Source organism: Somniosus microcephalus, chromosome 5, assembly GCF_052327205.1.
Source record: "Somniosus microcephalus isolate GS21.2 chromosome 5, FLI_Smic_1.0, whole genome shotgun sequence".
NCBI classification, from domain to species: Eukaryota; Metazoa; Chordata; class Chondrichthyes; order Squaliformes; family Somniosidae; genus Somniosus; species Somniosus microcephalus.
The window spans coordinates 55,827,969-55,854,797 of record NC_140991.1 but is presented as its reverse complement, the minus strand read 5'-3'; the positions used below and the strand labels follow the sequence as shown (position 1 = coordinate 55,854,797).

Sequence of the window (26,829 nt, the reverse complement as noted above, 5' to 3'; positions counted from 1 at the left end):
GTAAATAAGGAGACAGTTTCCAGTGGCAAAAGGGTCGAGAACCAGAGGACACAGATTTAAGGTGATTGCCAAAAGAACCAGAGGCGACATGAGGAAACATTATTTTACGCCACAAGTTGTTAATGATCTGGAATGCACTGCCAAAAAGGGTGGTGGAAGCAGATTCAACAATAATTTTCAAAAGGAAATTGGATAAATACTTGAAGGGAAAAGATTTGCAGGGCTATGGGGAGTGGGCAGGGGAGTGGGACTAATTGGATATCACTTTCAAAAAGATGGCATAGACACAATGGGTCGAATGGCCTCCTTCTGTGCTGTATCATTCTATGATGAAAAAGTATTCCTTGATGTATTTAAGAGTGGTAACCTGGTAGTACAAAGCAAAAGGAGATGGTAATGGGAGATGGTAATTTGTACGATCATACCTTTTGGGGGAGAAATTCAGTTGTTAGCGCCACCCGTTAGTGCCTTAAGAGGGCAATAAATGGGGCGCGATGCGGCTAGCGCCCGGGCGCGGCGAGACCTGCGCCTCTCGCAAAATTGAGCGGACATTTAGCGGCGGCGCAAAACTGCAATGCCCGCTCAGCTGCATGCGCAGATCCTGACGTCATTTCATGATGCAATGCCCTTGGGGCGCCCCGAACCGGAACTTCAGTGGCGCACCCCTCCTTTCTGCCTGGCGCTCCCAGCGACTGGTTGACTGGAACGGTTCCCAGTCACTGTGGGGCTGGGGGGGGCGCTATTTAAAGGGGGCTCTTCCTAGCTTCTTTGTGGTAGCCATTTTTGGACCACTCCTTCTGAGAGAGAGAGAGAGAGAAATTTGCAGAGAGACAAAGGGAGAGCGCTTTCTGCATTGAGTCAGCGCTCGCTGAGGTACTTCTGGCTTCAGTCCAGAACTTTGTAGTTGGTTTGCTTTTTCACTGGCATAACCTTGAGTTGCCACATACTATGGGGGCTGCAATGGGTGAAAACGTTGGACTTCTCCATTACATTGAGAGGGCTCCGATGCGCAGGGTGTGGCTGCAATCCAAGATCGAACCTCCCCTTTAAGAGCTGACCGGCGCCAGCGTGTCTGCGTGCAATCGCTAACTGGCCGCACCTGCGCTGCGCCCGCCCTCGGTGGTAGCGCCTCGCTTCTCCGGCTTAGCGCCTTAAGACAGTCGTGCAGCGCCTGTTTTAGCGCTCCAAGCACCTCCTGGGGCGAAGCAGGTCAATTTAGCAGTAGGTGGCAATAATTTGCGCCGGGCGCTAAATTTCACGCCCGCTCGAGTATAACGCCCCAAACGTGGCGATACTGAATTTCTCCCCCTTTGTCATTTAATCACTCTTGCCTTCCACCCTATCACAGACCTTCACTTTCGTTCTTTCCTCCCCATCCCCCTTTCCCTGCTCCTGTTAACTCTGTTTCTCTCTCTACAGATGCTGCCTGACCTGCTGAGCATTTCCAGCATTTCCTTTTATTTATTTCAGATTTCCAGCATTCGCAGTATTTTGCTTTTGTTTTTAATAAGGGTGTCCTGTTCTCCACCTGACTTAAAAAAAAACTGATCCTTTTAATAGCTTCATTGGTTTCAGTTTCTTGGTAAATTAACTATTTTTTGAGGTGAAAAAACTTTTAAAATGTGCCTACTAATAACTGTCTGCCTAAGAAAATGAGTGCAACTTGAAGAGCCTTCCCGAACCAGCGCAACTGTCAAAATCTCGCAATTTTGACATGGGGGGGGGGGGGGGGGGGGGCGTAGCCAGTTTTGTGGGCGGGGCCAAATTCGGGCGAACTGAATAATGAACCAGCGTAAAAGATTGCGGAAAACAGTAATATAAGTGGGTTTGGGCGCAACTCACTTACGTTTAAAATGCCCCGATCTTTGGCGCTAGTTCGGAAAATTCTGCCCGGATTGTGCGGATATTAGTAGCAGAAACTCTACCCCAGAATTTTGAATCTTTCTTCCAGAATTGAGGGCAATACTGGTGGGACATCTGAACCCATCCAGAATACAGCAAACCATTTCTTTATTCATTCCATGGTTTGCAATGTTGATGTTATACATGTTGAATTGAATACCTAATATCATTTACTGTTTCTTTTTGAAGTTAAGCACTTCATCTAAAATTTATATTTTTATTAGAGAAAGGATACCCTTCAGTCATCTATTTTAACTGATATCCTGACCTTTGTATTTTTTAAATTCTGATTAACATCTCCGTTTACTTTGCCTGTAACACAGCAAAATAACGAAGGTGGCGGAGGGGTGTTAGCAGCTAAATATCATCACATTTTCATCAATAATTCAAAAGCCTTTACTCCCTTCTTGATGAAACTTAGAAGTTTGATTTGCAATTTTTTAAAGGACAAGTTACCCACGTATGCTAACTAGGGATAATTTGCAACTTCAAATGTTAATTAAGAAAGACTCCAAAGCCATGTTCCATCTTTATGAAACTTGGAGGGTACATTAGTTATGCTAAAAAGGGAGAAGTTTGCTAATTGGACTATATTTACATATGCAGATGAGCAGTCCAAAATAGTTTCCCCACTTTAATTAAAATAGCACAAATGCTGCTTTACAAGCAGTCCTATGGTGTGGTTACATTTGTGTCTGTTTCTATTTGTACAGATGCAATTTCTTCATTGAAATTCTAATTTGTACATTATACTTCATCCGGTGATTGAAGTGTAAATTCTGTGGAATAACTTTAAAAAAATCTGAATAACTCAACGTTCTCTTCAGCATTCGTTGCATTTCTTTAGCCAAAGAATACATCCAATGGGTCTTTGATTCTCAATTTATGCATGCTACAAGAGGATGTGGAAGCTTTGGACAAAGTCTAAAGACTGAATCCAAATGACTTAAGAAGAAAGGTTAAAAAAGCTAAATCTCTACAGCCTGGAGAAAGGACAACTAAAGGGGGAGCTTGTTGAAGTATATAAATATTAAAAGGATTAGGCAAGGTAAATCCCGACAGAACTTTAAAAATAAGCCAGCATAATAGAATCAGAGGTCATAAGTATAAACTAGTGGAAAATAAATTTAGAAGGAACATCTTCACCAAAAGGGTGATAAATATCTGGAATAATCTGCTAGATAAAGCAGTAGAGAGACTTGAAAATTGGGGCATTCAATCCACAGTTGGATACCAGGATAGAAGGGCTAAAATAACAGAGGAACAGGGTGCAGTGGGCCTGTTCTCATATTAATAACTATGCTTTTCTGTACAGTACAAATCTACAAAGCCTCACATAATTCGTAACCCGCTCCTCCGCAAGGAGATAAATGGATTAATGTCAGAGAGCAGTAATTTATGGAATACTGAATTGTGCTCGGCCCAAAACTCAAGAGCACTGTTGGGTCAGTTAACATAAGCCATTTATTTCCCCCAAATCCACATGTGCTCTGTTGATGTGGCTGATCTGAATTTAAAATTCTTCTCAGGTAATAGAAAATAAATATTATACTTTCAGACAGATGGAAAGTGAATGATGTGCAAAACTGCACCAAAAAAACCTAACAAAATAATTGAAACTCCCCAAAAATATTTCAAGCATTTTAAAATAAGCAGAACATTTCAGCAGCGAGTGGCTTGTAAGCAACTGAACTATTCCAGCCATAAGAATGCAAGAATGTTTTGGAACAAGAAAAGAGCATTAAGCATTACAAGCTCAACCCTCTGTGTTAATAAAAGCTCCTCTGACAGCTCGAAAAGTGAAGTTGCTGTGGAAATAAAACCCACTATTCTACAGAACCATAGGTGCATAAATCCCCCCCTCAATTTTCTTGCATTTCTATTCTTCGCTCCTGAAAAACACATACACCTGCTGGGCCATGGATCCACAGGTGGCAGCAGTTGATTTGTCATCGGTTTTACACCAAGTAAGTAGGCTGTTTGGCCCTTTGTGTCTGGCCACTCTTGAAAGAGCTAACCACTTAGTCCCATTTTTCCCTTTTCCCCGGTGAAGACTAGTGTTTACATCCTTCGAATTCCCCTCAGATAATGAATGGCCCAACTACCTACTGTGTATGTGGGAGCCCAAGTAGCCATTTTGACCCGGATACTCGACCATAGAGGCCGCTACAGCTATGTCTAATCCTGTCCTCACCTGATCCGTGCACTTTCTAACAGGGGTCATGCAATGGTTATTAGAAGTAGGAACCCAGATGGATGTCTCTGTTCTCTGGCTGATGCCAACTGCAGCGTCTCAACTCATTACAGCTAACTTAGCATAGATCCTGAATTGAACCAGAGACTTTCTCGTCTATAAGTCACAAAATTCAATGAGAGCATGTGTCACCATTTTAGAAAATATGCAATCATGTTGTTATGCATTCTCACAAACTTGGACACCGTGCCGCCACCATCATACAGGAGGATTGATTTTAGGCAATCATTGCTGCATTTCTCCCGGGACAGACCTATCAGTTTCCCAAGATGTTTAGTCTGAATATCCCAAATTTTATATTCAAAAATGATGGCAACAAATAAATCATTTATAACAAATTCAGGAAAATATCTGCAATTAAAAAAAAGTTATAAAACCAATTGTTTCAGTGATTATTCACTTGTTATACTGTATTACCTTTGTAGACTGTCACTCTACATGTTTTCGATTCTACAAAGTAATTATGGCTGGCTAATTTCCATTGAGTATTATATTATTTTAAAACATGCATGCAGGCCAAGTCAAGAGGTCGAGAGAATCTAGAGCTCTGACAGACAAGTTTCTGTTTCTCCTAGTTGTTTAGACTCAACACCCCAAGACACAATGGACTGATGTAGATAGCAACTTTTGTTTTCAAAAAACACAAGTACCTTGTAAGAAAGCCTATAGAAATCTCACACAGGAAGCAGACAATATATGAACTGCATTCCATTACAGATACAATAGCGGGCTGTTCCAAAATAACTATTTTCTTTTGTACAGTTAGAGGCTACTAGAATAATCAGAGCTAATCGACAATATAAAACAGTTCTTGTGCCAAATTGCTCAAAAATCTTGAAAGCATTTGTGTTTGTGCCATTTTATGTATGCACACTTACTACAGAATTACTTGATCAATCTGTCCAAAGACCTTCCCCCAGTGTCAGATGATCATCTATACAGGCCAGCAAGTGTCAAAATGACCAGCCATTTGAGACAGGCAACAAAACCATTTCTTGAGGTAGATCTTGGTGCCTTCACAAGCATGGATACTACTCCTTTATATTGAAACAAATGGTGGTGGTGGGGGGGGGGGGGGCACATAGGAAGAAATAATCTACTTCTCAAGAGTTGAGAAGGATTTTTCAGTAATCAGTACGGATGAAATCTGGTAAAGAAAAACACACAAGATGCAACATTATAGGAACAGAGGTGCTTTCTGACATCACCCCTGAACGGCAGAACTCTAATTTTAAGGTTACGCCCACTTGTTCCCCACCAGAAGAAATGTTTCTCTCGATGCACGCTATCAACTCCGTTGATCATCTTAAACACCGCAATTAGATCATCCCTTATTCTTCCACGTTCAACATTGCTCCAACTCACTCTCCCCTCTTGTGAACGCACCATCTGGTGCTGCGTAATTAAAAGGAAAGTAAAATCAAAACTTGTATTCCCCAAATATTTCCAAGTTTCAATTTCAATATATATTGAAATACCTTTGTCTATTTGCTGGCCTACATTAGCTATTGTAAAATAACCAACCCATTGATATAATTATATTTGTGACCTTTAAGCGCTACTGCCAATTACTTAACTGGCTAAATTGTTTTACTTGGACCACTACTCGGAGGAATTTCAATAAGGCAACCAAAGAAATAAAAGCCATCTTGCTTAACTGGGAGGGATATTAAAATGCTGCCAATGTAATCAATGTTAGATGTATTTCAAAAAATACTTTATGAAGAGAGTGCACAGTGACTGTCGAACATCATTTACAATGAAGAGCACCATGTTAAATCCTTTGTAACTTTGCCACTCTTCTGTCACACATTTCACCTTACCAATCAGATAAAAAATAGTTGCCTTGACTACAATTCAGAATCCGACAGACTGCTTTATACTTAAACCTGGGGAATTCGAACAGCGAGAGCACATCACAGATATGATATTTTTGAGACGTAACCCGTTACAGTGAGTGGTAAGCGCCCGGTATACTTTTTGGTAACTTCTGCGTGGAGCATCAAAAATAATACATTGTCTTTACATAGTACAGAATCGTACCTCTCCTGTTCCTGTCTCATTCGTATCCGCTCGTCCTCAGATGGCAGAGTTTCTTCCACCTTGCCCTTGTTTGACCCTTTACGATCAAGCTTCCCAACTTTTTCCTCTTTACGGTATTTGCCAAACCTGTAGGGCACAATAGATTGGAATAAATGCTCAAATTTTCAGAAATCATTAAATTTATTATGCATTGTTTTATTCTACTGAGGAACTTTTACAAGTAACAACTGTGTTCATTTTTGCAGAGGTACAACAGTAGAGTGCACAAATTAATAAAGGTATGTCAAGACTTTTGAGTAGGTTGGGGAAATAAATATGACTAGACGGGCTCATTAAAATGAATGCACACTACCCAGGGTATTATTTACATTTTTCCCCCTTTCCCCTCCCCATCTCACGGAAGATTTTCATTCTTTGTTAAGCTACGGTTCCGTGACCACTGGTCACTCCCCAGCACCCTGCCCAATTGACCACTGTTCATGTGGGAATCTAAATAGCAGATGATTCAACCATGTCGGGCATCACAGCCAAGTCCAATCCTGCTCTCACCCAAAGTCACACATATATACTTCCAGTGAGGGTTGATCAGGAGTGGAATCCCCTTCGTAACCGGGAATACCAAATTTCTGTGCCCTTACAGTGGCCCCAGCTGAGAAAAGTTAACTCAACACAGGCTGGGGATCAAACGTGGGACCCTGCTGGATTGTACAGCTCGACGACTCACTGTCTTAACCAGCTCAGTGATTGGGAGAGCCCAAGGTCATTGTTATCTTATTCCTTGATTGCTGCATTATTCAGACCAAGAGGGGCAATCTTCTCCCACTTCAACAACAATATCTCGCTAAAACTCGCTCCCCATAGAGATGTAGTTGAAATCAGAGACTCGGCACCCGGAGAATTGCAGGCACAAATCCACACTGTAGCACATCTCCAATGCACTGCCCTCGGGCGGTGCTTCTTATGACTTAGCACTCAGGAGCAATGCTATCATGACGTAAAGGGGATTAATAAATTATATTCATATAAATGTAAACTGAAAAGTTAAGACATCCATTTAAACATCAGGTAAATGAGTCGATATTGTGGTCTACAACTCCAGTATCAAACTATTTTGCTCTTGTTGTCAATTATTTACATTATTTTTGGTTGTCACCTCATTTGTTCCCTTTAATATTAGTATAAGGGTAGTTCTAACTGAACTATGGAAATCTTCAGTTGATAGACTTCCAAAGATCTTGGCCAGAATTTTCCCCTTAATAAACAGGTGGGTTTGGAGCGTGGGGGTAGTTAAATTGTTAACAATGGGATGCCCGACCGGATCCCGCCTCGGTTTTGATGGAGGCAGGACAGGGGTGGGCGACCAACCCGCTCCCAGGGGGCGGTACGTCAATTCAAATATTGTAATGAGGCTGGAAGCCTCTTTTTTCACCTTCATTTTGTTTTTAACTGCCTGTGGACAGGTTTCACATAACTCGTGAAACCCAGCAGTTAAACCGAGGCGGGGACTGCTGCACCCAGGAGGTAAGTGGTTTTATACCTACCTCCAGAATCTAGGGTCCCTAGCTAACCCACCCACCCCCACGATTGGAGACACACTCACGGGCCTCCGATCACCTCTCCAGGCCTCGGATTCCTACCATAAGGCCTCCCCCACCCCATCGATGATGCTGAGGCCGGCCACAATCATCCGGTGGCCAGCCCCAATCCCCTCTCACCCCCTGCCAATCCCCGGAAGACCCCCCCCCCCCGTGATCCCCGATCACTCCCCCAATCCTCCAACCCCCTCCCGATCCCTGGCTGACCCGATACTGCCCCCATTCCCTGATACTACCATGCTGCTCACCCCCCACGATCCTTGACCATGCCGACCATGCCCCCACCATCATCCCCGCCCGTGCCGACCTCGTGATCCCTCACGTCTGAAGCCTACCCGCCCGCAGCCAGACAGCCTCTTAATCTGGCTGGCTGCGGGCGGGAATTCGAGGTCTCGCATTCAAAACAGGCCCTGCCTCCCAGGTTTCCCGCCCACCTGAGGCCCCCTGCCCCCAACCCGCCTCCCTTGAGAAAACTCTGGCACTTGTTTCAGCAGATAGGGCTTTGGCTAGAACCATTACCAGGCCAAGAGCTATAAGAAGGTGCCTTGTCCAAAATCTTCACATTGTATATTCCAATTTTAAATCCTTCTAAAAAAAACATTGGCCCAGAATTTGCAGTCAGCGGTTAAGTGACGGCGACCGGCGCTGACCTCAAAGAAAGCTGCCCACAATGATCTCACAATCTCTGTGGTGAAAACTTGAGCTTTCTCGACCTCAATTTGATTGTAGCACTGTCAAAAGGAGATCCCCAGCATAAGGTAGCAGTGATGTCATCAAGCTGTCTAAGCAGCCAATCACATTGAAGAATTCTCAGACAGCAAACCAGGAAGTAAAATGCAGATTATAATTTACTGTTTATAATTTTTACAGAGCGCAAAATAATGATTGGGGCATACACATAGGATGAGGGTAGAAGCTGAAATACCATAAACAAACTTTAAAAAAGATTTATTATTTAATAAATTTAGTAATTTATTGTACTGGAAAAATTTGCCATTCCATAAATATTAACTTAGTTTGTCAGGGCCAGAACAGTTGCTCAGCAGTCAATATGCTGTTAAAACCCCAGTTACACCTATTCCAACAAGGCTCAACTTTTTATGGGGTGTTTAACAGCATAATTAGAGCAGAAAAGCTCAAGTTTTCATCAGTTCAAGTGATTTCACCGATTGCCAGCTATGGGGAGTTTCACAGCGCAGCCTGTGGTGAAGCAGGGAAATCCTGAAGTTACAGTCAGTTTCAATGGGGTAATGATGGCGAACACTGACAGTTCGCTGCTATTATCACTGCAAAATCCGGGCCATTGCTTTTCCCTGCCCAAGATTGCACGGGCAAACCTCGTTAGCTCTATTATCTTATGAAAGCATATACTCCAGTATCCCTATAATTCCACCTTGTGGAACATGTATTTCATGTGGACTCACCGCTGCTGAGTTAATGGGATTTATTAACGTCTTCACTGACTGAGCGGTAATCTGGTGGAGCTGATCACCTGCCCATTATAGAACCCGCCCGACTTTCATCCTATTCAAAGTAGTTCTATTTACTCATGGCCTCCATTTCTTTTTCAAATTGCCACATTTAAACAACCAGTCTCTTTTGAATGATAAACCCTCTAGGATAGGTTCTCCAGCTGAAGGATTTTGCTTCCTGACTGTCTTTTACTATTTTGGTAATTTCATGGTCAAAGTACTTGAACCTTGAGCCTTAAAGGGACGCACCCCTACATTCTATTTCACATAGTTTAATATTTCTGTCCTTAGGAGAAAAAAGCACACCATCTAATACTGTGAGCAGTACATATTTTCACGAATATACATGTTTGGAGATGCATCCTTCAGATTTTGCATGTATAAATTTTTGCGGTACATTTTGGGAGGGGGGGGCGCGGTGAAGAGCATTACTCATTTCCAGTGTGCAGAGAAACTTAAACAGTAGTAAAAAAATGCTTTTTAATAGACTGCAGGAGTTACACCTTAAAAAAGGTATTTTTTTTTAAAAAGCAAGCAAGTTAGTCTGACTTCTGTTTGATGGGAGGATCTGCTAAGAGCAGTCACCTCTAACTGACCTGAGGAAGGCACAGGATTCACACGATAGCAAAATACTGCAGATGTTGGAAATCCGAAATAACAACAGAAAAAGCTGGAAAAACTCAGCAGGTCAGGCAACATCCGTGGAGAGAAATTTGAGTTGACGTTTCGGGTTGGACCCTTCTTCAAAACTGGGAAGAAAAGAAACTAGATCGAAGGCAGGGCTGCGATCGGACAAAAGAATAAAAGAAACAAAAGAAGTAAAAGAGATTAGAAGCTAGACGAGATGGTAATAGGCTGGGATTAGGTGTAAAGTGTACTGGCAGGGCAAAAGATAGCTGCCAGGTGTGAGAGAGAAACAAAAGGAAAGGGGGGGGGGGGGGAAAGGAGTGGAACAAATACTTTTGTCCGATCGCAGCCCTGCCTTCGATCTAGTTTCTTTTCTTTCCAGTTTTGAAGAAGGGTCCAACCCGAAACGTCAACTCAAATTTCTCTCCACGGATGTTGCCTGACCTGCTGAGTTTTTCCAGCTTTTTCTGTTGTTATCACAGGATTTACACCTTGTGGACTCAAATGGACACACCAAATTAAACACAGCTGTATGTAAACAGCAGAATAATATATTACCTAAGAACATAAGAAATAGGAGCAGGAGCAGGCCATTTGGCCCCTCGAGCCTGCTCCGCCATTCAATAAGATCATGGCTGAAATTCTACCTCAACTCCACTTTCCTGCACTATCCCCATATCCCTTGATTCCCTTAATGTTCAAAAATCTATCGATCTCTGTCTTGAATATACTCAACGACTGAGCCTCCACAGCCCTCTGGGGTAGAGAATTCCAAAGATTCACCATCCTCTGAGTGAAGAAATTTCTCCTCATCTCAGTCATAAATGGTCATCCCATTATTCTGAGACTGTTGACCCCTGGTTCTAGAGTCCCTCGCCAGGGGAAACATCCTCCCTGCATCTACCCTGTCAAGCCCTGTAAGAGATCAATGAGATCACCTCTCATTCTTCTAAACTCTAGAGAATATAGGCCTAGTCTACTCAATCTCTCCTCAAAGGACAATTCCCCCATCCCAGGAATCAGTCTGGTGAACCTCTGTTGTACTCCCTCTATGGCAAGTATATCCTTCCTTAGGTAAGGAGACCAAAACTGTACACAATACTCCAGGTGTGGTCTCACGAGGGCCCTATATAATTGCAGTAAGACGTCTTTACTCATACACAAATCATCTTGTAATAAAGGCCAACATACCATTTGCTTTGCAATTGCTTGCTGTACCTACGTTAACTTTTAGTGTTTCGTGTACAAGGACACCCAGGTTCCTCTGAACACCAACATTTCCCAATCTCTCACCATTTAAAAAGTACTCTGCTTTTCTATTTTTCCTACCAAAGTGGATAACTTCACATTTCCCCACATTATATTCCATTTGCCATGTTCTTGCCTACTCACTAAGCCTGTCTGTATCCCCTTGAAGCCTCCTTGCATCCTCACAACTTACATTCCCACCCAGCCTTGTATCAACAACAAACCTGGATATATTACATTTGGTCCCCTCATCCAAATCATTGATGTAGATTGTGAATAGCTGAGGCTTAAGCACTGACCCTTGCGATACCCCACTAGTTACAGCCTGCCAACCCAAAAATGACCCGTTTATTCCTACTCTCTGTTTTCTATCTGTTAACCAATCCTCAATCCATGTTAGTAGATTACACCCAATCCCATGAGCCCTAATTTTGTTTAATAACCTCTTGTGCGGCACCCTACCGAATGCCTTCTGAAACCCAAATACACCACATCTACTGGTTCCCCCTGATCTATTCTGTTAGTTACAACACAAAAAACTTGTAACAGATTCATCAAACACTATTTCCCATTCATAAATCCATGTTGACTTTGCCTAATCCTATTATTATTTTCTCAGTGCCCTGTTACCATGTCCTTCATAACAGATTCTAGCATTTTCCCTGCTACTGATGTCAGGCTAACTGGTCTGTAGTTCCCCGTTTTCTCTCTCCCTCCTTTCTTAAATAGTGAGGTTACATTGGCCAGCTTCCAATCTGCGGGAACCATTCTAGAATCAATAGAATTTTGCAAAATGGCAACCAATGCATCCACTATCTCTATAGCCACCTCTTTCAAAACCCTAGGATGTAGGCCATCAGGTCCAGGGGATTTTCTCAGCTTTCAGTCCCATTAATTTATTCAGTACTATTTTTTTTACTAATACTAATTTCTTTCAGTTCCTCATTCTCGCCTTGGTTCTCCAGTATTTCCGGGATATTGTGTGATATATGGTATAATGCTCCTATCATTACAAAACAGTGCAGCTTCGACCTACTGCGAGCAGCACTCAGGAGCTCTGCTAGTACTTTAGAACATTACTGAGTGACACAAAGCACAAATTACTGCCCTCTTCTGAGCGACTGCAATGATCTAGGTTGCAGAAGTGGCCCACAGCAGCTCCATCAATTTTGCATGCAAGTTAGTCCAGAAACCGAAGCTGCCCAAGGTGGGAGAAATCTTTGCTGCACGCTCGGTCGGTGGTGAATTTTCCCGAGTTGAGTACACCTAGCTTGGCCTTCAGGCCAGTCTGAAGCAACAGCTTCTATTAAAGATATCTCTTAATAAGCAGGAGCTATTTTGAGAAGAGAGAATTTTGTGTAGAAAATGCTTCTCTTCGCCAGCTTTCCTTTTCTTATAAGTTATTAATAATCCACTGGGTTTCCAGACTTATGAAGCATTGATTTTGTGGACCATGAATTACCAAGCATGTCTATAGAATATGTGCCGTTAATTTTTGAAAGCTGAATTATGTTATGGCCAATGCTGTGAAATGAACAATTACATTTTAATGAGTGGGACACAGCATACACACTAGGAATCGTAAACTTGCCTACTTTAATAGTCTGTTCTCCCTAATGCAGCTCCCTAAGTAGTTCAACACCGTTTGTAAAATGGTATTGTTTAGAATGAATGCAGTGGCTTGGCAGTGGTTTTTGACAGAGAAGCTATTCGCAGTAGGGTGAACAGTTATCCATTCCAGTTAATCATGCAAGAATTTGGGTGTGAACCCAAACGTGATAAATAGCTTTCTTTTTAATAGCTGTATTTTGTGGAATTTAATAACAGAAAGGTATAAACTTATGCCAGGCAAGCAACGTGAACAATGTAACAAAGCGGAATTTGTTACCAATTAGTAATTTAACAAAAGCCAGTAAATAGCTATTGTTACTGAATAGTTCAGGACTGGGGAGATAAAGAACATCACCTCTCGGAATAATTCCCTGTTAAAATCTCAACCTGAAAGGACAGACTTGCTGCAAATTGAAAGACTAGTCACTCGTCAACAAAATAATGGGCTGGCATCCCACAGGAAATAAGGGGGGAAAAAAGCAATAAGGACTGACTCCAGGAATGTAATCATCTCTCTCTGGCCTGGGACTAGCAGCATGTTTCAAAAGAAAGCCAGATGGCCAGAAATTTCAGGTACAGGAGTAGAACATTCAGCCCATTGAAACTGCTCTGCTATCTTGTTAGTCATGACACTTCTGTCTTTTGACTCAAATTTCCTGGCTTTTCTCCATATACCCTTCCCAACGGAGTGGCTATTTCTCTTTTAAACGCTTAAATTGACTTTGAATTTGTGGCGTTTGGAGGTAATGCGTTTCACATTCTCTCAGCCCTTTGTGTGAAGAAGTTTTTCAAGGATTTACTTTTAACCAGCTTACCTTGAGCTGTAAGATTACGTCCCCTGCTAGAAAGAAGGGTCAGTCTCTGTCGACTGTTAATTCACTTCATTATTTTAAACACTTCAGTAGATTCTTCCCGATCCCCTTAACCTACACATTCCCAGGGAATATATCTCAAGGTTACCCATTCTCTCCTTAAAGCTCAGTCCCCTCACCTCATATCAATCTGGTAACTTATTGCTGGATTTTCTCCATAGCAAGTATGTCCTTCCTAAGATAGAACACCCGAAACTGAGCACAGCATTCCAAATAGCGAATTGTGTAAGTATATTCTATGCCTTGTGATAAAGCCCAGCATCCCATTAGCCTTTTTGATTTTTCTTTGCACCTGCAAATTAGTTTAACGATTTCTATACTTACACTCCAAAATCCCTTTGTTCATCTACCCTCTGTATTCCTTTAAAATTGTACCATCTGCTATTCTTACTTGAAAATTGTACTAATCCACACTTTTAATTCAAACTGTCAGTTATCATTCCACCCACACTTCATTTATGTGGTTTTGCAATTTGTTGCTCGTTTCTTTACAATGCACTAAACCTTCTGGCTTGTTTAATCTGCGAACTTGAACAGACTCCATCCATTCCCAAATGCAGGTCATGCATTTATAGAATTAAAAGCTGGGGGACAGTATTTACCAAGCCAAGAATATTCTTTTTAACCCAACTCTTGGACTCCCTTATTCCCAATCATTGTCTGATCTATGCACCTCAATTTTAGCTAACAATTCATTTTATTGAAGTTTACCAAATGCCTTTGGAAAGTCGAAATAACAACAGAAAATGCTGGAAAAACTCAGCAGGCCAGGCAACATCCGTGGAGAGAGAAATAGAGTCAACGTTTCGGGTCGAAACCCTTCTACAGAACTGTAGAAGGGTTTCAACCTGAACGTTGACTCTATTTCTCTCTCCACGGATGTTGCCTGGCCTGCTGAGTTTTTCCAGCATTTTCTGTTGTTATTTTGGATTTCCAGCATCTGCAGTATTTTGCTATCGCCTTTGGAAAGTCCATGTATATAGTATCTATTGATCCTTTTCTATTCAGTCCTCTAACTCTGTTAAAGAACACTATTAGGTGAGCCTTGGTTCAGTGATAGCGCACTCACTTCTGAGTCAGACGGTCATGGGTCCAAGACCCACACCAGAGATTTGAGCACATAATCTAGGATGACACCTCAGTGCAATACAGGAAACTCTTTTTTTTTTATTCAGCACCGACGGGACCAGCGTGGTGCCGGTTGATCAAAAAGTCCGGATTACAGAGAGGTATACTTACCAAGGTATGAGAGCCCTGTACACGGCCACAGGTGCAGGAGCCCCAGTTACATGGCCACAGATCCAGGAACCCCAGTTACACGGCCACTAATATATAGTAAAACTTACCTGAACCTACTCCTGAATTTTGCCGGTTAAGAGAGATTTCCGGATATTTAGGTGTGGGTAAAAGAGAGTTTCCTGTACGTAGGGAATGCTGCACTGTCAGCGGTGGCATCTTTCAGAGGAGACGTTAAACCGAAGCCCCGTCTGCCATTTCAGCTGGATGTAAAAGATCCCATGGCAGTATTTAAAGAAGAGTACGGTAGTTCTTTTAGCCAATACTTGGCGCTCAACCAGCACCACCAAAAACAGATCAACTGATCATTCTTCTCATTACCAGCTGGAGAACCTTGAGCCCAAATTGGCTGCAACACTTCCTACAAAGCAAGTGACTACACTTCAAAAGTAATTCAGTGGCTGTAAAGCACTTTGGAATATCTTGAGATCATGAATGAGACTATATAAATTCAAGTTCTTTCTTTCTGTTGACAGATCAATTAAGAAGTTGTGAGACATTGTGCAGTTGGTGTGTTCTTGCTGAAACACAGAAGATTTTTAAATTGGCTTTCATCGATAAGAAAAAGCCAAGTGTAGGAGGTGGAAAGTGCAAATTATCCTAATTGTAAGAAACATTGTTTAAAATGTTTAAACTTGCTTACATTTACACTCAGCTTGGGGCTGTTGAGATTGTTTTTAGTTTGTTTTAACTTGCTTCGCTGCAGCTGTGTAGAAAGTGGAAGTAAGGGCTGGCTGGCAGGACATGGGTTGGGAAGTGATGTGAAGAATGACCCGTCAGGGGTGTGGTAGAACACATATGGCCAGTAAATAATATATTAAAATATGATTAAGTGTGGCTAACAGGGGTTACACAGAAGCATTATAGGAGTGTGCAATGGTGTACGCTATACGCAAGATATTAAATACACACAGAAGCACACTTAATTTATATTCAAAAAGCAATACTTGTAATCTGCACATTTTCATGTCACATATACATAATCTTGCACTTCCCATGTCAAACGTCCACCAATTAAACTGTTTTAGTGGTGTTGGTTGAAGGATGAATGTTATGCAGGACACTGGTACTGAACCACACTGACCAGGAAGATCCCAAATTCTTAGATTAAAAAATTGTTCTTGTGATGTGGACAACATTGGCAAGGTACGATTATTGCTTATCCGTAGTTGCCCTAAGAAGGTGGTTGGCCTTCTTGATAATGACTGTTTGTACAACTGAGTGTCTTGTTAGGCCACTTCAGAGGGCATTAAGAATCAACCATATAGGAGAAACCACAGACATGTGAAGGCCAAACCAGGTAGCTTTCACAGTCACTTTTTTTGTGCTGCTTACCTACAAATTGCCAGATTTCTTGAATTCAATTTCACAACTAGCTATGGTCCGATTTGAATTCAAAACCTCCAGGTAGCTAGTCTAGTACCATATTTGCCCTGTACTCTCTAATCTACAACTGGCCTCTGTAGACACAGAAAGAGTATTTCTACTTGTGGGGAAGAGCAAAACTAGAGGCCATCAATATAAGATAGTCACACCAAGAAATCAAATAGGGAATTCAGAAGTAAACCTCTTTATCCAGAGAATGGGGAACTGGCTATCACAGAGAGTGGTTGAGGCAAATAGTATAGTAGCATTTAAGGGGAAGCTAGATAAGCGTATGAGGGAGAAGGGAATAGAGGGTCATGCTGTTAGAGTTAGACAAGGAAGGATGGGAGGAGACTCGAGTGGAGCATAAATGCCGGCATGGATCCACTGGGCCGAATGGCCTGTTTCTGTGCTGTATGTTCTATGTAATTCTATGACCTCGATATTCCTGGGCTAGGGAGAATGAAAAGAAAACATGGCTCGGGTTCCTGTTCTTGATCACTTCCAGCATCTGCAGTATTTTGCTTTTGTTTTAGGTATCAGAACAGTTCTGATGAAAGGTTATTGACCTGAAACATCAACTCTGTTTCCCTCTCCACAGATACTGCCAAAACTGCTGAATGTTTCCAGCAGTTTTTGCTTTTCACCACTGATACCTGCTTGTTTGGAGGTGAAACAAAGGCAGGATTAGGCTCAGATGCAATGGCCCCAACTTTTGGTTAAATAGCCTGCTAATACTTCCTGGCCAGGTTCACGCATGAAGAATGAGGTAATGTGCGGCTGCAAGTATCCATGGAACAACACGCTAGTATGAATCAGTGTCTTCAGGCGAGGAGGGGAGAAAATGAACAAACACCTGCAGAATATATCAATGGCCTCGTCATTAGCTTAGACAAGTCAGGCAGACATGATCAGGTAGTTCCGACATCATCCTAAATCAATGTGGTTTATGGCCATTTGAATCCCACGATTAAATTATAGTCTTAATCTCACTCCCTCGGGTATTTTGCTTTAGCTTGCTCAGCAGCCCTTTATTCTATTTACATGCTGTATTTCTGATTTTGCCAGCTGACAGCATGAACAATGTCTTCAGTGTGTGAGGATGCTCAGATCACAAAAGGGTATTACTAACTCAATCTACTTTTGACATCCCAGATTCACCAGTCAGTATAGACCATAAAGGTTTATAATTACTTAGGCTACACTTACAGCAAAAGTTTACTATTTGCGTTTTAACACGGTTGGTATTGTTTGATGGTATGCTCTTTCGAGTGTCAGTCACTCTGTTCTGCTTCCCTTTACTACTCGCACCTTCAAATCATCTTTTGGATGAGACATTAAACCGAGGGCCCGTCTGGCCTCTCAGGTGGACATAAAAGATCCCACTATTCAAAGAAGCACAGGGAAGTTCTCCCAGTGTCTTGGCCAACATTTATCCTTCAACCAATACCTAAAGACTGATGACCTAGTCATTTATTTCATTGGTGTTTGTGCGACCTTCCTGTGCACAAATTGGCTGTCACATTTCCTACATTACAACAGTGACTACACTTTAGCATATTCTGAGGTCAGAAAGGCGCTATATAAAGGTAAATTCTTTCTTTAAATCTCTCCCTACTGACCAAGAAAGTAATGCTGCTCTTGCTTCGATGCTTTCGTTACCTCCAGACTCGACTATTCTAACACAAAGGCAAAATACTGCGGATGCTGGAAATCTGAAGTATAAACAGAAAATGCTGGAAATACTCAGCAGGTCGGGCAGCATCTGTGGAGAGCGAAATATGTTTCAGGTTGGAGACCTTACGTCACAACTGGAAAATGTTAGGTGTAAAAACTGGGCAGCGTCCATTTTAGCGCCCCAAAAAAGTTAGCGCACACGTGGCCGATTTTCCAAGGTAGCGCCCCAAGAGGGAGAAGGGGTGCGACTGGAAGCGCCCCACGTCCCTCTTGGGGCGCTGCGAGCCAATATCGTGGCGCTACGTGCCGCAGCACCACGCGCTGCAGCACATCGCGTCGCGGTACTGCAGGCCTTCCTCCCCTTATTGAAGGGGAGAGGCCTGGCGCAACATGTCCTGGCGCCCAGCTGGGCCACCAAGGATCGGGAGTGCCGGGCTCACGGAGAGCAGCCAGCACCCCGCGGAGGGGCTTCACGGGGGCCGGGGACAGCAACGGGGGCAGGTGCTGGCAGGTGGCCAGCAACAAAAATGGCCACCCGCCACCTCCCCTTTAACTAGCACCGCCCCAGCCGCAGGTAGGCCCCTGACCCTGGCGGACATAGCGTCCGGTGGTAAGTCGGGGAGTGCCACCCAATATTACAGCCGGGGCGCTGCACATGGTGATGACGTCATCGGTGGCAGCGCAGAGCCACGTGGCGCTAATGGTTAGTGCCGCCGCTAACCTCCCGCTGAATTCGCTGCAGGCGTTAGTGGCACCGCGCCCAGGTGCTAGTTGATTTGCGCCCCATTTGCACCCTCTTAGGGCGCTAATGGGAGGCGCAAATTAACCGAATTTAGCCCCCCGAGATGTTTTAAGCAAAGACAGAGGCAGGGAGAGGGGGGGGGAGGGGAGGAAAGAACAAAACGGAAGGTCTGCGATCGGGTGAAAGGCAGGAGTGATTAAATGACAAAAGGGATGGTAATGGGACGAGAAAAAAAACAAAAGATGGGTCGAGAGGACCTGTAAATGGCAACAGCAGAATCATTACCAGCACCAGTTGTCTGAAAAAATGGGAGCAGTGGTTATCATCTTGAGAATTTGAGCAAAGTTGCTGAAATTTTCCAGTTCAGGGTGAGAACATGCAGTGGCACCGATGCAGTCATCAATGTACCAGAAAAAGAGGTGAGAGAAGGGACTTGAGTAGGACTGAAACAAAATTTTTTCCACGTATTCCACGAAAGGCAGGCATAGCTAGCCATACCTCTTCTAGGAATGCCTACCTTGAAGAAGTTCTGCTCTTCTCTTCGACGGGATCTCCGTTTGGCTCTTCAACCTTGTTCATCTTCATTACTTTCAGTTTCCCTTCTCGTGTTTGATCAGGTATCTGCCAAGACTCGGTTTCACAGCCACATCATTTTCCTCAGCAACTGTCTCCGGTTCCGACTTATTCCACGTGGATGCCAACTAAACTTCCACCCTTCGTGCTTTGGATCCACCCAGGATTACAAATACCTCCAAGATATTCATCGTTCCTCGAGCTACTGCCCTCGCCGCATCTTGAGATCCACGCTCAACGCCATGCGCCGCCACATGAACAACCTCGACCTCTCTCTTCAGCAACACCGGCGCACTCTATCTCAAAGCTGTCCGGGTCCACAGTTCCATTTCGTCCTTCGACTCATCCGACGCTTCAACAAAAAACTTTTCTTCTTCCTTTCCGATGTCAAGGGTCGCAAGCTTCATCAACTCTTGGACACCAACGCCCCTCCGGAACCTTCTTCCCCTTCACTTTCCTCTGACCCCCCTTCTCCCAATCTCACCCCCTGCCGCGTCTTCACTATCCCCTCTGACCTTCCACTCTCTGACCCCGAACGATCAGTCCTCAGCAAAGGCCTGAGCTTCATCCCCTTACGCCCCCACCTCAATGAATTTCGAGCTCGGCACGATGTTGAGCTCTTTTTCCGCCGCCTTCGTCTCCGTGCCCACTTCTCTGGCCAGGAGTCTTCCCCCCGCACAACTGACCCTTTCTCCCGCTTGCAGAATTCCCGTTCTACCTGGACCCCTCCCCCTGGCCTCTTACCCTCTCTAGATCTTTTCATCGCTAACTGCCGCCGTGACATCGGCCGCCTCCATTTCTCTGCTCCCCTCACTCACTCCAACCTACCTCCCTCTGAACTTGCAGCATTCCATTCTCTTAGATCCAACCCTGACATTGTCATTAAATGTAGGAAGTTACACAACACCAGGTTATAGTCCAACAGCTTTATTTGAAATCACAAGCTTTCGGAGCGCTGCTCCTTCTTCAGGTGAAGTGGAGAAATGCATAAAGACACAGCTTATATAGTCAGAGAATCATGTCAGATGTTTACAGGTAACCTTTCCAACTGCCATTTATCACACCTCGGCAGAGAGATAATCACAGCAGTCAAAGGTGTGAATGGTGTCCAAACAGGTCAGTCAGGGAAACATTACATCAAAGAACAATGAGGTGGGGTCACAGGGGGTCAAATATTACAGATGCTACATACTCATGTGACTCGGCCAACGTTGTCTACCTCATACGTTGCAGGAAAGGATGCCCCGGAGCATGGTACATCGGCGAGACCATGCAGACACTGCGACAACGGATGAACGGACACCGCGCAACAATCACCAGGCAGGACTGTTCCCTCCCAGTCGGGGAACACTTCAGCAGTCAAGGACATTCAGCCTCCGATCTTCGGGTAAGCATTCTCCAAGGTGGCCTTCGAGACACACGACAACGCAAAATCGTCGAGCAGAAACTGATAGCCAAGTTCCGCGCCCATGAGGACGGCCTCAACCGAGATCTTGGGTTCATGTCACGCTACATGTAACCCCACCTGATGCAGGGTCATCCAGACTCGAGTCGACATTGGCTTGTTCTCTCTACACAGATGCGGCCGGACCTGCTGTGATTTCCAGCCAAAAAAAATGTTTCTTGTCTGTTTTTTTGTTTTTCATACAGACCCCAGCATCTGTAATATTTGACCCCCTGTGACCCCACCTCATTGTTCTTTGATGTAATGTTTCCCTGACTGACCTGTTTGGACACCATTCACACCTTTGACTGCTGTGATTATCTCTCTGCCGAGGTGTGATAAATGGCAGTTGGAAAGGTTACCTGTAAACATCTGACATGATTCTCTGACGATATAAGCTGTGTCGTTATGCATTTCTCCACTTCACCTGAAGAAGGAGCAGCGCCCCGAAAGCTTGTGATTTCAAATAAAGCTGTTGGACTATAACCTGGTGTTGTGTAACTTCCTACATTTGTCCACCCCAGTCCAACTCCGGCATCTCCACACCATTGTCATTAAACCCACTGACAAGGGTGGTGCTGTTGTTGTTTGGCGCACTGACCTCTACCTAGCGGAAGCTGAACGCCAACTCTCCGACACCTCCTCCTACCTCCCCCTGGACCATGACCCCACCACCGAACATCAAACCACCGTTTCCAAGACTGTCACTGACCTCATCTCCTCTGGAGATCTTCCCCCCGCTGCCACCAACCTCATAGTTCCCCAACCCCGCACAGCCCGCTTCTACCTCCTTCCCAAGATCCACAAACAGGACTGCCCTGGTAGACCCATCGTTTCAGCCTGTTCTTGCCCCACGGAACTTATCTCTTCCTATCTTGACTCCATCTTTTCTCCCCTTGTCCAGTCTCTTCCCACCTACATCCGCGACTCTTCGGACACCCTCCGCCACTTTAACAGTTTCCAGTTTCCTGGCCCCAACCGTTTCCTTTTCACCATGGACGTACAATCCCTCTACACCTCCATCCCCCACCCGGATGGCCTGAGGGCGCTCCGCTTCTTCCTTGAAGAGAGGCCCGACCAGTCCCCATCCACCACTACCCTCCTCCGCCTGGCTGAACTTGTTCTCACATTGAACAACTTCTCCTTTAACTCCACTCATTTCCTCCAAATCAAAGGTGTTGCCATGGGTACCCGCATGGGCCCTAGCTATGCCTGCCTTTTCGTGGGCTATGTGGAACAATCTTTGTTCCAGTCCTACTCGGGTCCCCTCCCTCACCTCTTTTTCCGATACATTGATGACTGTATCGGTGCCGTTTCCTGCTCTCGTCCCGAACTTGACAATTTCATTCACTTTGCCTCCAATTTCCACCCTTCCCTCACCTTCACATGGTCCATCTCTGACTCTTCCCTTCCCTTCCTCGACTTCTCCGTCTCCATCTCTGGGGATAGGTTATCGACCAATATTCACTACAAGCCCACTGACTCCCGCAGCTACCTGGACTACACTTCCTCCCACCCCGCCTCCTGTAAGGACTCTATTCCATTCTCCCAGTTTCTCCGTCCACCTTCCACACCAGTGCTTCCGACATGTCTTCCTTTTTCCGCAACCGAGGATTCCCCTCCACCGTGATTGACACTGCCCTCGACCGTGTCAGTTCTATCTCCCGCACTTCTGCCCTCACCCCTGCCCCTCCCTCCCGGAACCACAATAGGGTTCCCCTTGTCCTCACCTTTCACCCCACCAGCCTCCACATTCAACGGATAATCCTCCGGCATTTCCGCTACCTCCAAAGTGATCCCACCACCAAACGTAGCTTCCCCTCCCCTCCCCTTTCAGCATTCTGCAGGGACTGCTCCCTCCAAGACACCCTAGTCCACTCCTCTATCACCCCAAACAGCCCTTCCCCTTCGCCTGGCACCTTCCCGTGCAAGCGGAGGAGATGTAACACCTGCCCCTATACCTCCCCCCTTCCCACTGTCCAGGGCCCCAAACACCCCTTCCAGGTGAAACAGCGATTTACTTGTACTTCTCGCAATCTAGTATACTGTATTCGCTGCTCACGATGCGGTCTCCTCTACATTGGGGAGACCAAACGCAGATTGGGTGACCGCTTTGCGGAACACCTCTGTTCAGTCCGTAAGGGTGACCCCAAGCTTCCGGTCACCTGTCATTTTAATTCAACGCTCCATTCCCACTCGGACCTCACCATCCTTGGCCTCTTGTATATTGTTCCACGGAAGCTCAACGTAAACTCGAGGAACAGCACCTCATCTTCCGATTAGGCACTTTACAGCCTTCCGGACTCAATATCGAGTTCAACAATTTCAGATCATAACCTCGGCCCCTATTTCATTTTTTCTTGTAATTTTTCCACTCCTTTCCCCCCCGCCCTTTCTTTTTGTTTCGCTCTCACACCTGGCAGCTATCCCTTGCCCTGCCAGTACACTTTACACCCAATCTCAGCCTATTACCATCTCGTCTAGCTTCTAACACCTTTCATTGTCTCTTTTTTACTTCTTTTGTTTCTTTTATTCTTTTGTCCGATCGCAGCCCTGCCTCCGATCCATCTTTTCTTTCCAGTTTTGAAGAAGGGTTCGACCCGAAACGTCAACTCAAATTTCTGTCCACGGATGTTGCCTGACCTGCTGAGTTTTTCCAGCATTTTCTGTTGTTATTTCGGATTTCCAACATCCGCAGTATTTTGCTATCCATCTAGCTAGGACTCATACAGGTTCCCATAGCAACACCTTTCATTTGGAATAAGTGAGTGGAGTCAAAGGAGAAATTGTTCAGTGTAAGAACAAGTTCAGCCAGGCGGAGGAGGGTGGTGGTGGATGGGGACTGGTTGGGCATCCGTTCAAGGAAGAACCGGAGGGCCGCAGGCCCTCCTGGTGGGGGATGAAGGTGTAGAGGGACTGGACGCCCATGGTGAAAAGGAGATTATTCTAATGCTCTCCTGATCGGCCTCTCATCTTTCACCCTCCATAAACTTAAGCTAATGCAAAGCTCTGCTGCCTGTATCCTAACTCGCACCCATCACTCCTGTGCTCGCTGACCTACATTGGTTCCCGGTTCCCGAACTCCTCCATTTAAAAATTCTCATCCTCATGTTAAAACTGCTCCCTGGCCTCGCCCCACCACATAACTGTAATGATATCAGCAAATAGTGATGGTATTTGCCTGTTTGATTATGATGCCTTACCAGCATAGTTGCCTGATTGATTACTTATGCCTGACCAGCAGAGGGCATGTGACAGAGACAAGCAGTTTAGTTTTAGTTTAGTTTTAGATGGATTTCTAGCATGGTGTCTCCTGTAAGGCTGTTAACCAGAGTTGAACAAACTTTAGATTAAAAGACATTCTCTTTCATAAATGTCTCGTCATTGAACCCACATACAAATCGATACAATAACCTCCTACAACTCTCCAAGAAAACTGTGTTCCTCCAACTCTGGCCTCTTCTCCATCCCCCACTTCCTTCACGTCACCATCGGCGGCTATGCCTTCAGCTGTTTAGACCCGAAGCTCTGGAATTCCCTCTCTGAACCTTTTTGCCTCTCTCTCCTTCTTTAAGACCCTCCTTAATACCTACCTCTTTGATCAAGCTTTTGGTCACCTGTTCTGATGTCTCCTTGTTTGGCTCGGCATCAATTTTTGTCCGATTACACTCCTGTTTTACTATGTTAATGGCGCAATATAAATGCAAGTTGTTATTTATGTAAATGGAAACTGTAAGACTACTTGTTCTGAAATCGTGCTCCTTTCTGAAGAGGTATATGGCTTGATGTTACTTGATTTATCATAAATAACTCTACTGCTTAATATGTAAGCTATAAATAAGGGAATCCCTTGTTGGTTTTGGGTTGGAGCACATGCTGTTCCTAAAGCATCATTTCACTAAACACTTCTGGGATTCTTGCCAATACTCAGTGTTTTTATATGCGTGTTTACACACACATAAATTTTACACACACATACACACATGGATTACATAAACGAATTGGTCCTTTTGGCAACCTATCAGCTCATTTATTCAGGGGAAAAAACTCTTTCTATTAATGTAATTGGATTAATGAAATACTGAAACATTTCTACATTGTCATAGAATATGCATGAAAATTATTTTGTCTAAATCTGTCAAGCTGTCGATGGACTTAAGACCATACGTACTATTGTCAGTAGAATAAGCTAAAAGTATTAATCTTGTTATATTTTTAATCTGGAACAAAAATGATGCTCTTAAAGGGTTACTAAGTCAAAAAAGACAAATGGCTGCATTGGGTAAAAGCTAATGCTTGTTTTACTTTGAAGATGGATATATAAATAGTACTCAGTGAGCTGGGACTTCACAAGCTTCGATGCGTAAACACATCCGAGTTGGAATTTAGTATATAGTTTTGTCTGTAAGCCAAGCATCCTATCTTCTTGAAAAGATAAGATGTTTCTTTCCCTTGGCGATAATTCTAGGTGCGGTGACATTTTATAAATTTTTTGTAACTACAACAAACTTAAGTTGGATTAGTTTCAAATACAAAGGGTAAGATTCTCCAATTATTGTGAGGCTCCAGAATGCATTTTTCTTCTTGTGTGTGATGGAAAAAAGATATTGCAACATAGATTCTACTCTTTCCTGCATGACAACGGTGACGACACTTCACGAACACTGCATTAGCTACATAGCGCTGTGGGACATCCTGAGGCTATGCAAGTTAAATGCAAGTTCGTTCTTCCTTTTTGGGACATCATTTCATCCAGTCAGGTATTTTGCTACACTATTTGTTGGGAAGGGGCAAAATCTAGGAAAAGTAAATGCTTGTACTGCATTCAATGCTAACAATAATATTCCATATGTTGCTGGGTAGCACGCGGGCATTGGCCTGGTGTTACATAAGAACATAAGAAATAGGAGCAGCAGTGGGCCATTTGGCCCCTCGAGCCTGCTCTGCCATTCAGTAAGATCATGGCTGATCTTCTACCTCATCTCCACTTTCCTGTGCTATCCCTATATCCCTTGATTCCTTTATTGTTCAAAAATCTATCGATCTCTGTCTTGAATATATTCAACGACTGAGCCTCCACAGCCCTCTGGGGTAGAGAATTCTGAAGATTCACCACCCTCCTGAGTGAAGAAATTTCTCCTCATCTCAGTCCTAAATGGCTGACCCCTTATTCTGAGCCTGTGACCCCTAGTTCTAGACTCCTCAGCCAGGGGAAACATCCTCCCTGCATCTACCCTGTCAAGTCCTGTAAGAATTTTGTATGTTTCAATGAGATCACCTCTCATTCTTCTAAACTCGAGAGAAGCTAGGCCTCGTCTACTCACTCTCTCCTCATAGGACAATCCCATCCCAGGAATCAGTCTAGTGAATTCTCGTTGCACTCCCTCAATGGCAAGTATATCCTTCCTTAGATAAGAAGAACAAAACTGCACACAATACTCCAAGTGTGATCTCACCAGGGCCCTATATAATTGCAGTAAGACGTCTTTACTCTTATACTCAAATCCTCTTGTAATAAAGGCCAACATAACATTTGCTTTCCTAATTGTTTGCTGCACCTGCATGTTAACTTTCAGTGATTCGTGTACAAGGACACACAGGTCCCTCTGAACACCAACATTTCCCAATCTCTCACCATTTAAAAAATACTCTGCTTTTCTATTTTTCCTACGAAAGTGGATAACTTCACATTTCTCCATATTATATTCCATTTGCCATGTTCTTGCCCACTCACTTAGCTTGTCTATATCCCCTTGAAGCCTCCTTGCATGCTCCTCACAACTTACATTCCCACCCAGCTTTGTATCATCAGCAAACTTGGATATATTACATTTGGTCCCCTCATCCAAATCATTGATATAGATGGTGAATAGTTGAGGCCAAAGCACTGATCCTTGCGGTACCCCACCAGTTACAGCCTGCCAACCCGAAAATGACCTGTTTATTCCTACCCTCTGTTTTCTGTCCGTTAACCAATCCTCAATCCATGCTAGTATATTGCCCCCAATCCCTTGAGCCCTAATTTTGTGTAATAACCTCTTGTGTGGCACTTTATCGAATGCCTTCTGGAAATCCAAGTACACTACATCCACTGGTTCCCCCTGATCT

General features: G+C 44.1%; 1 protein-coding gene across 6 annotated transcripts in view; it reads right to left on the bottom strand.

Moving 5' to 3' along the window:
• Positions 1-26,829, bottom strand: part of LOC147117045 (partitioning defective 3 homolog) — an 862,692-nt gene that overhangs the window by 90,828 nt on the left and 745,035 nt on the right. For all 6 annotated transcript variants that reach the window (XM_085987637.1, XM_085987633.1, XM_085987634.1 and 3 more), the window contains one exon: positions 6,200-6,325. In XM_085987637.1, the coding sequence (XP_085843763.1) occupies positions 6,200-6,325 (126 nt within the window). The remainder of the gene's footprint in view (positions 1-6,199; positions 6,326-26,829) is intronic.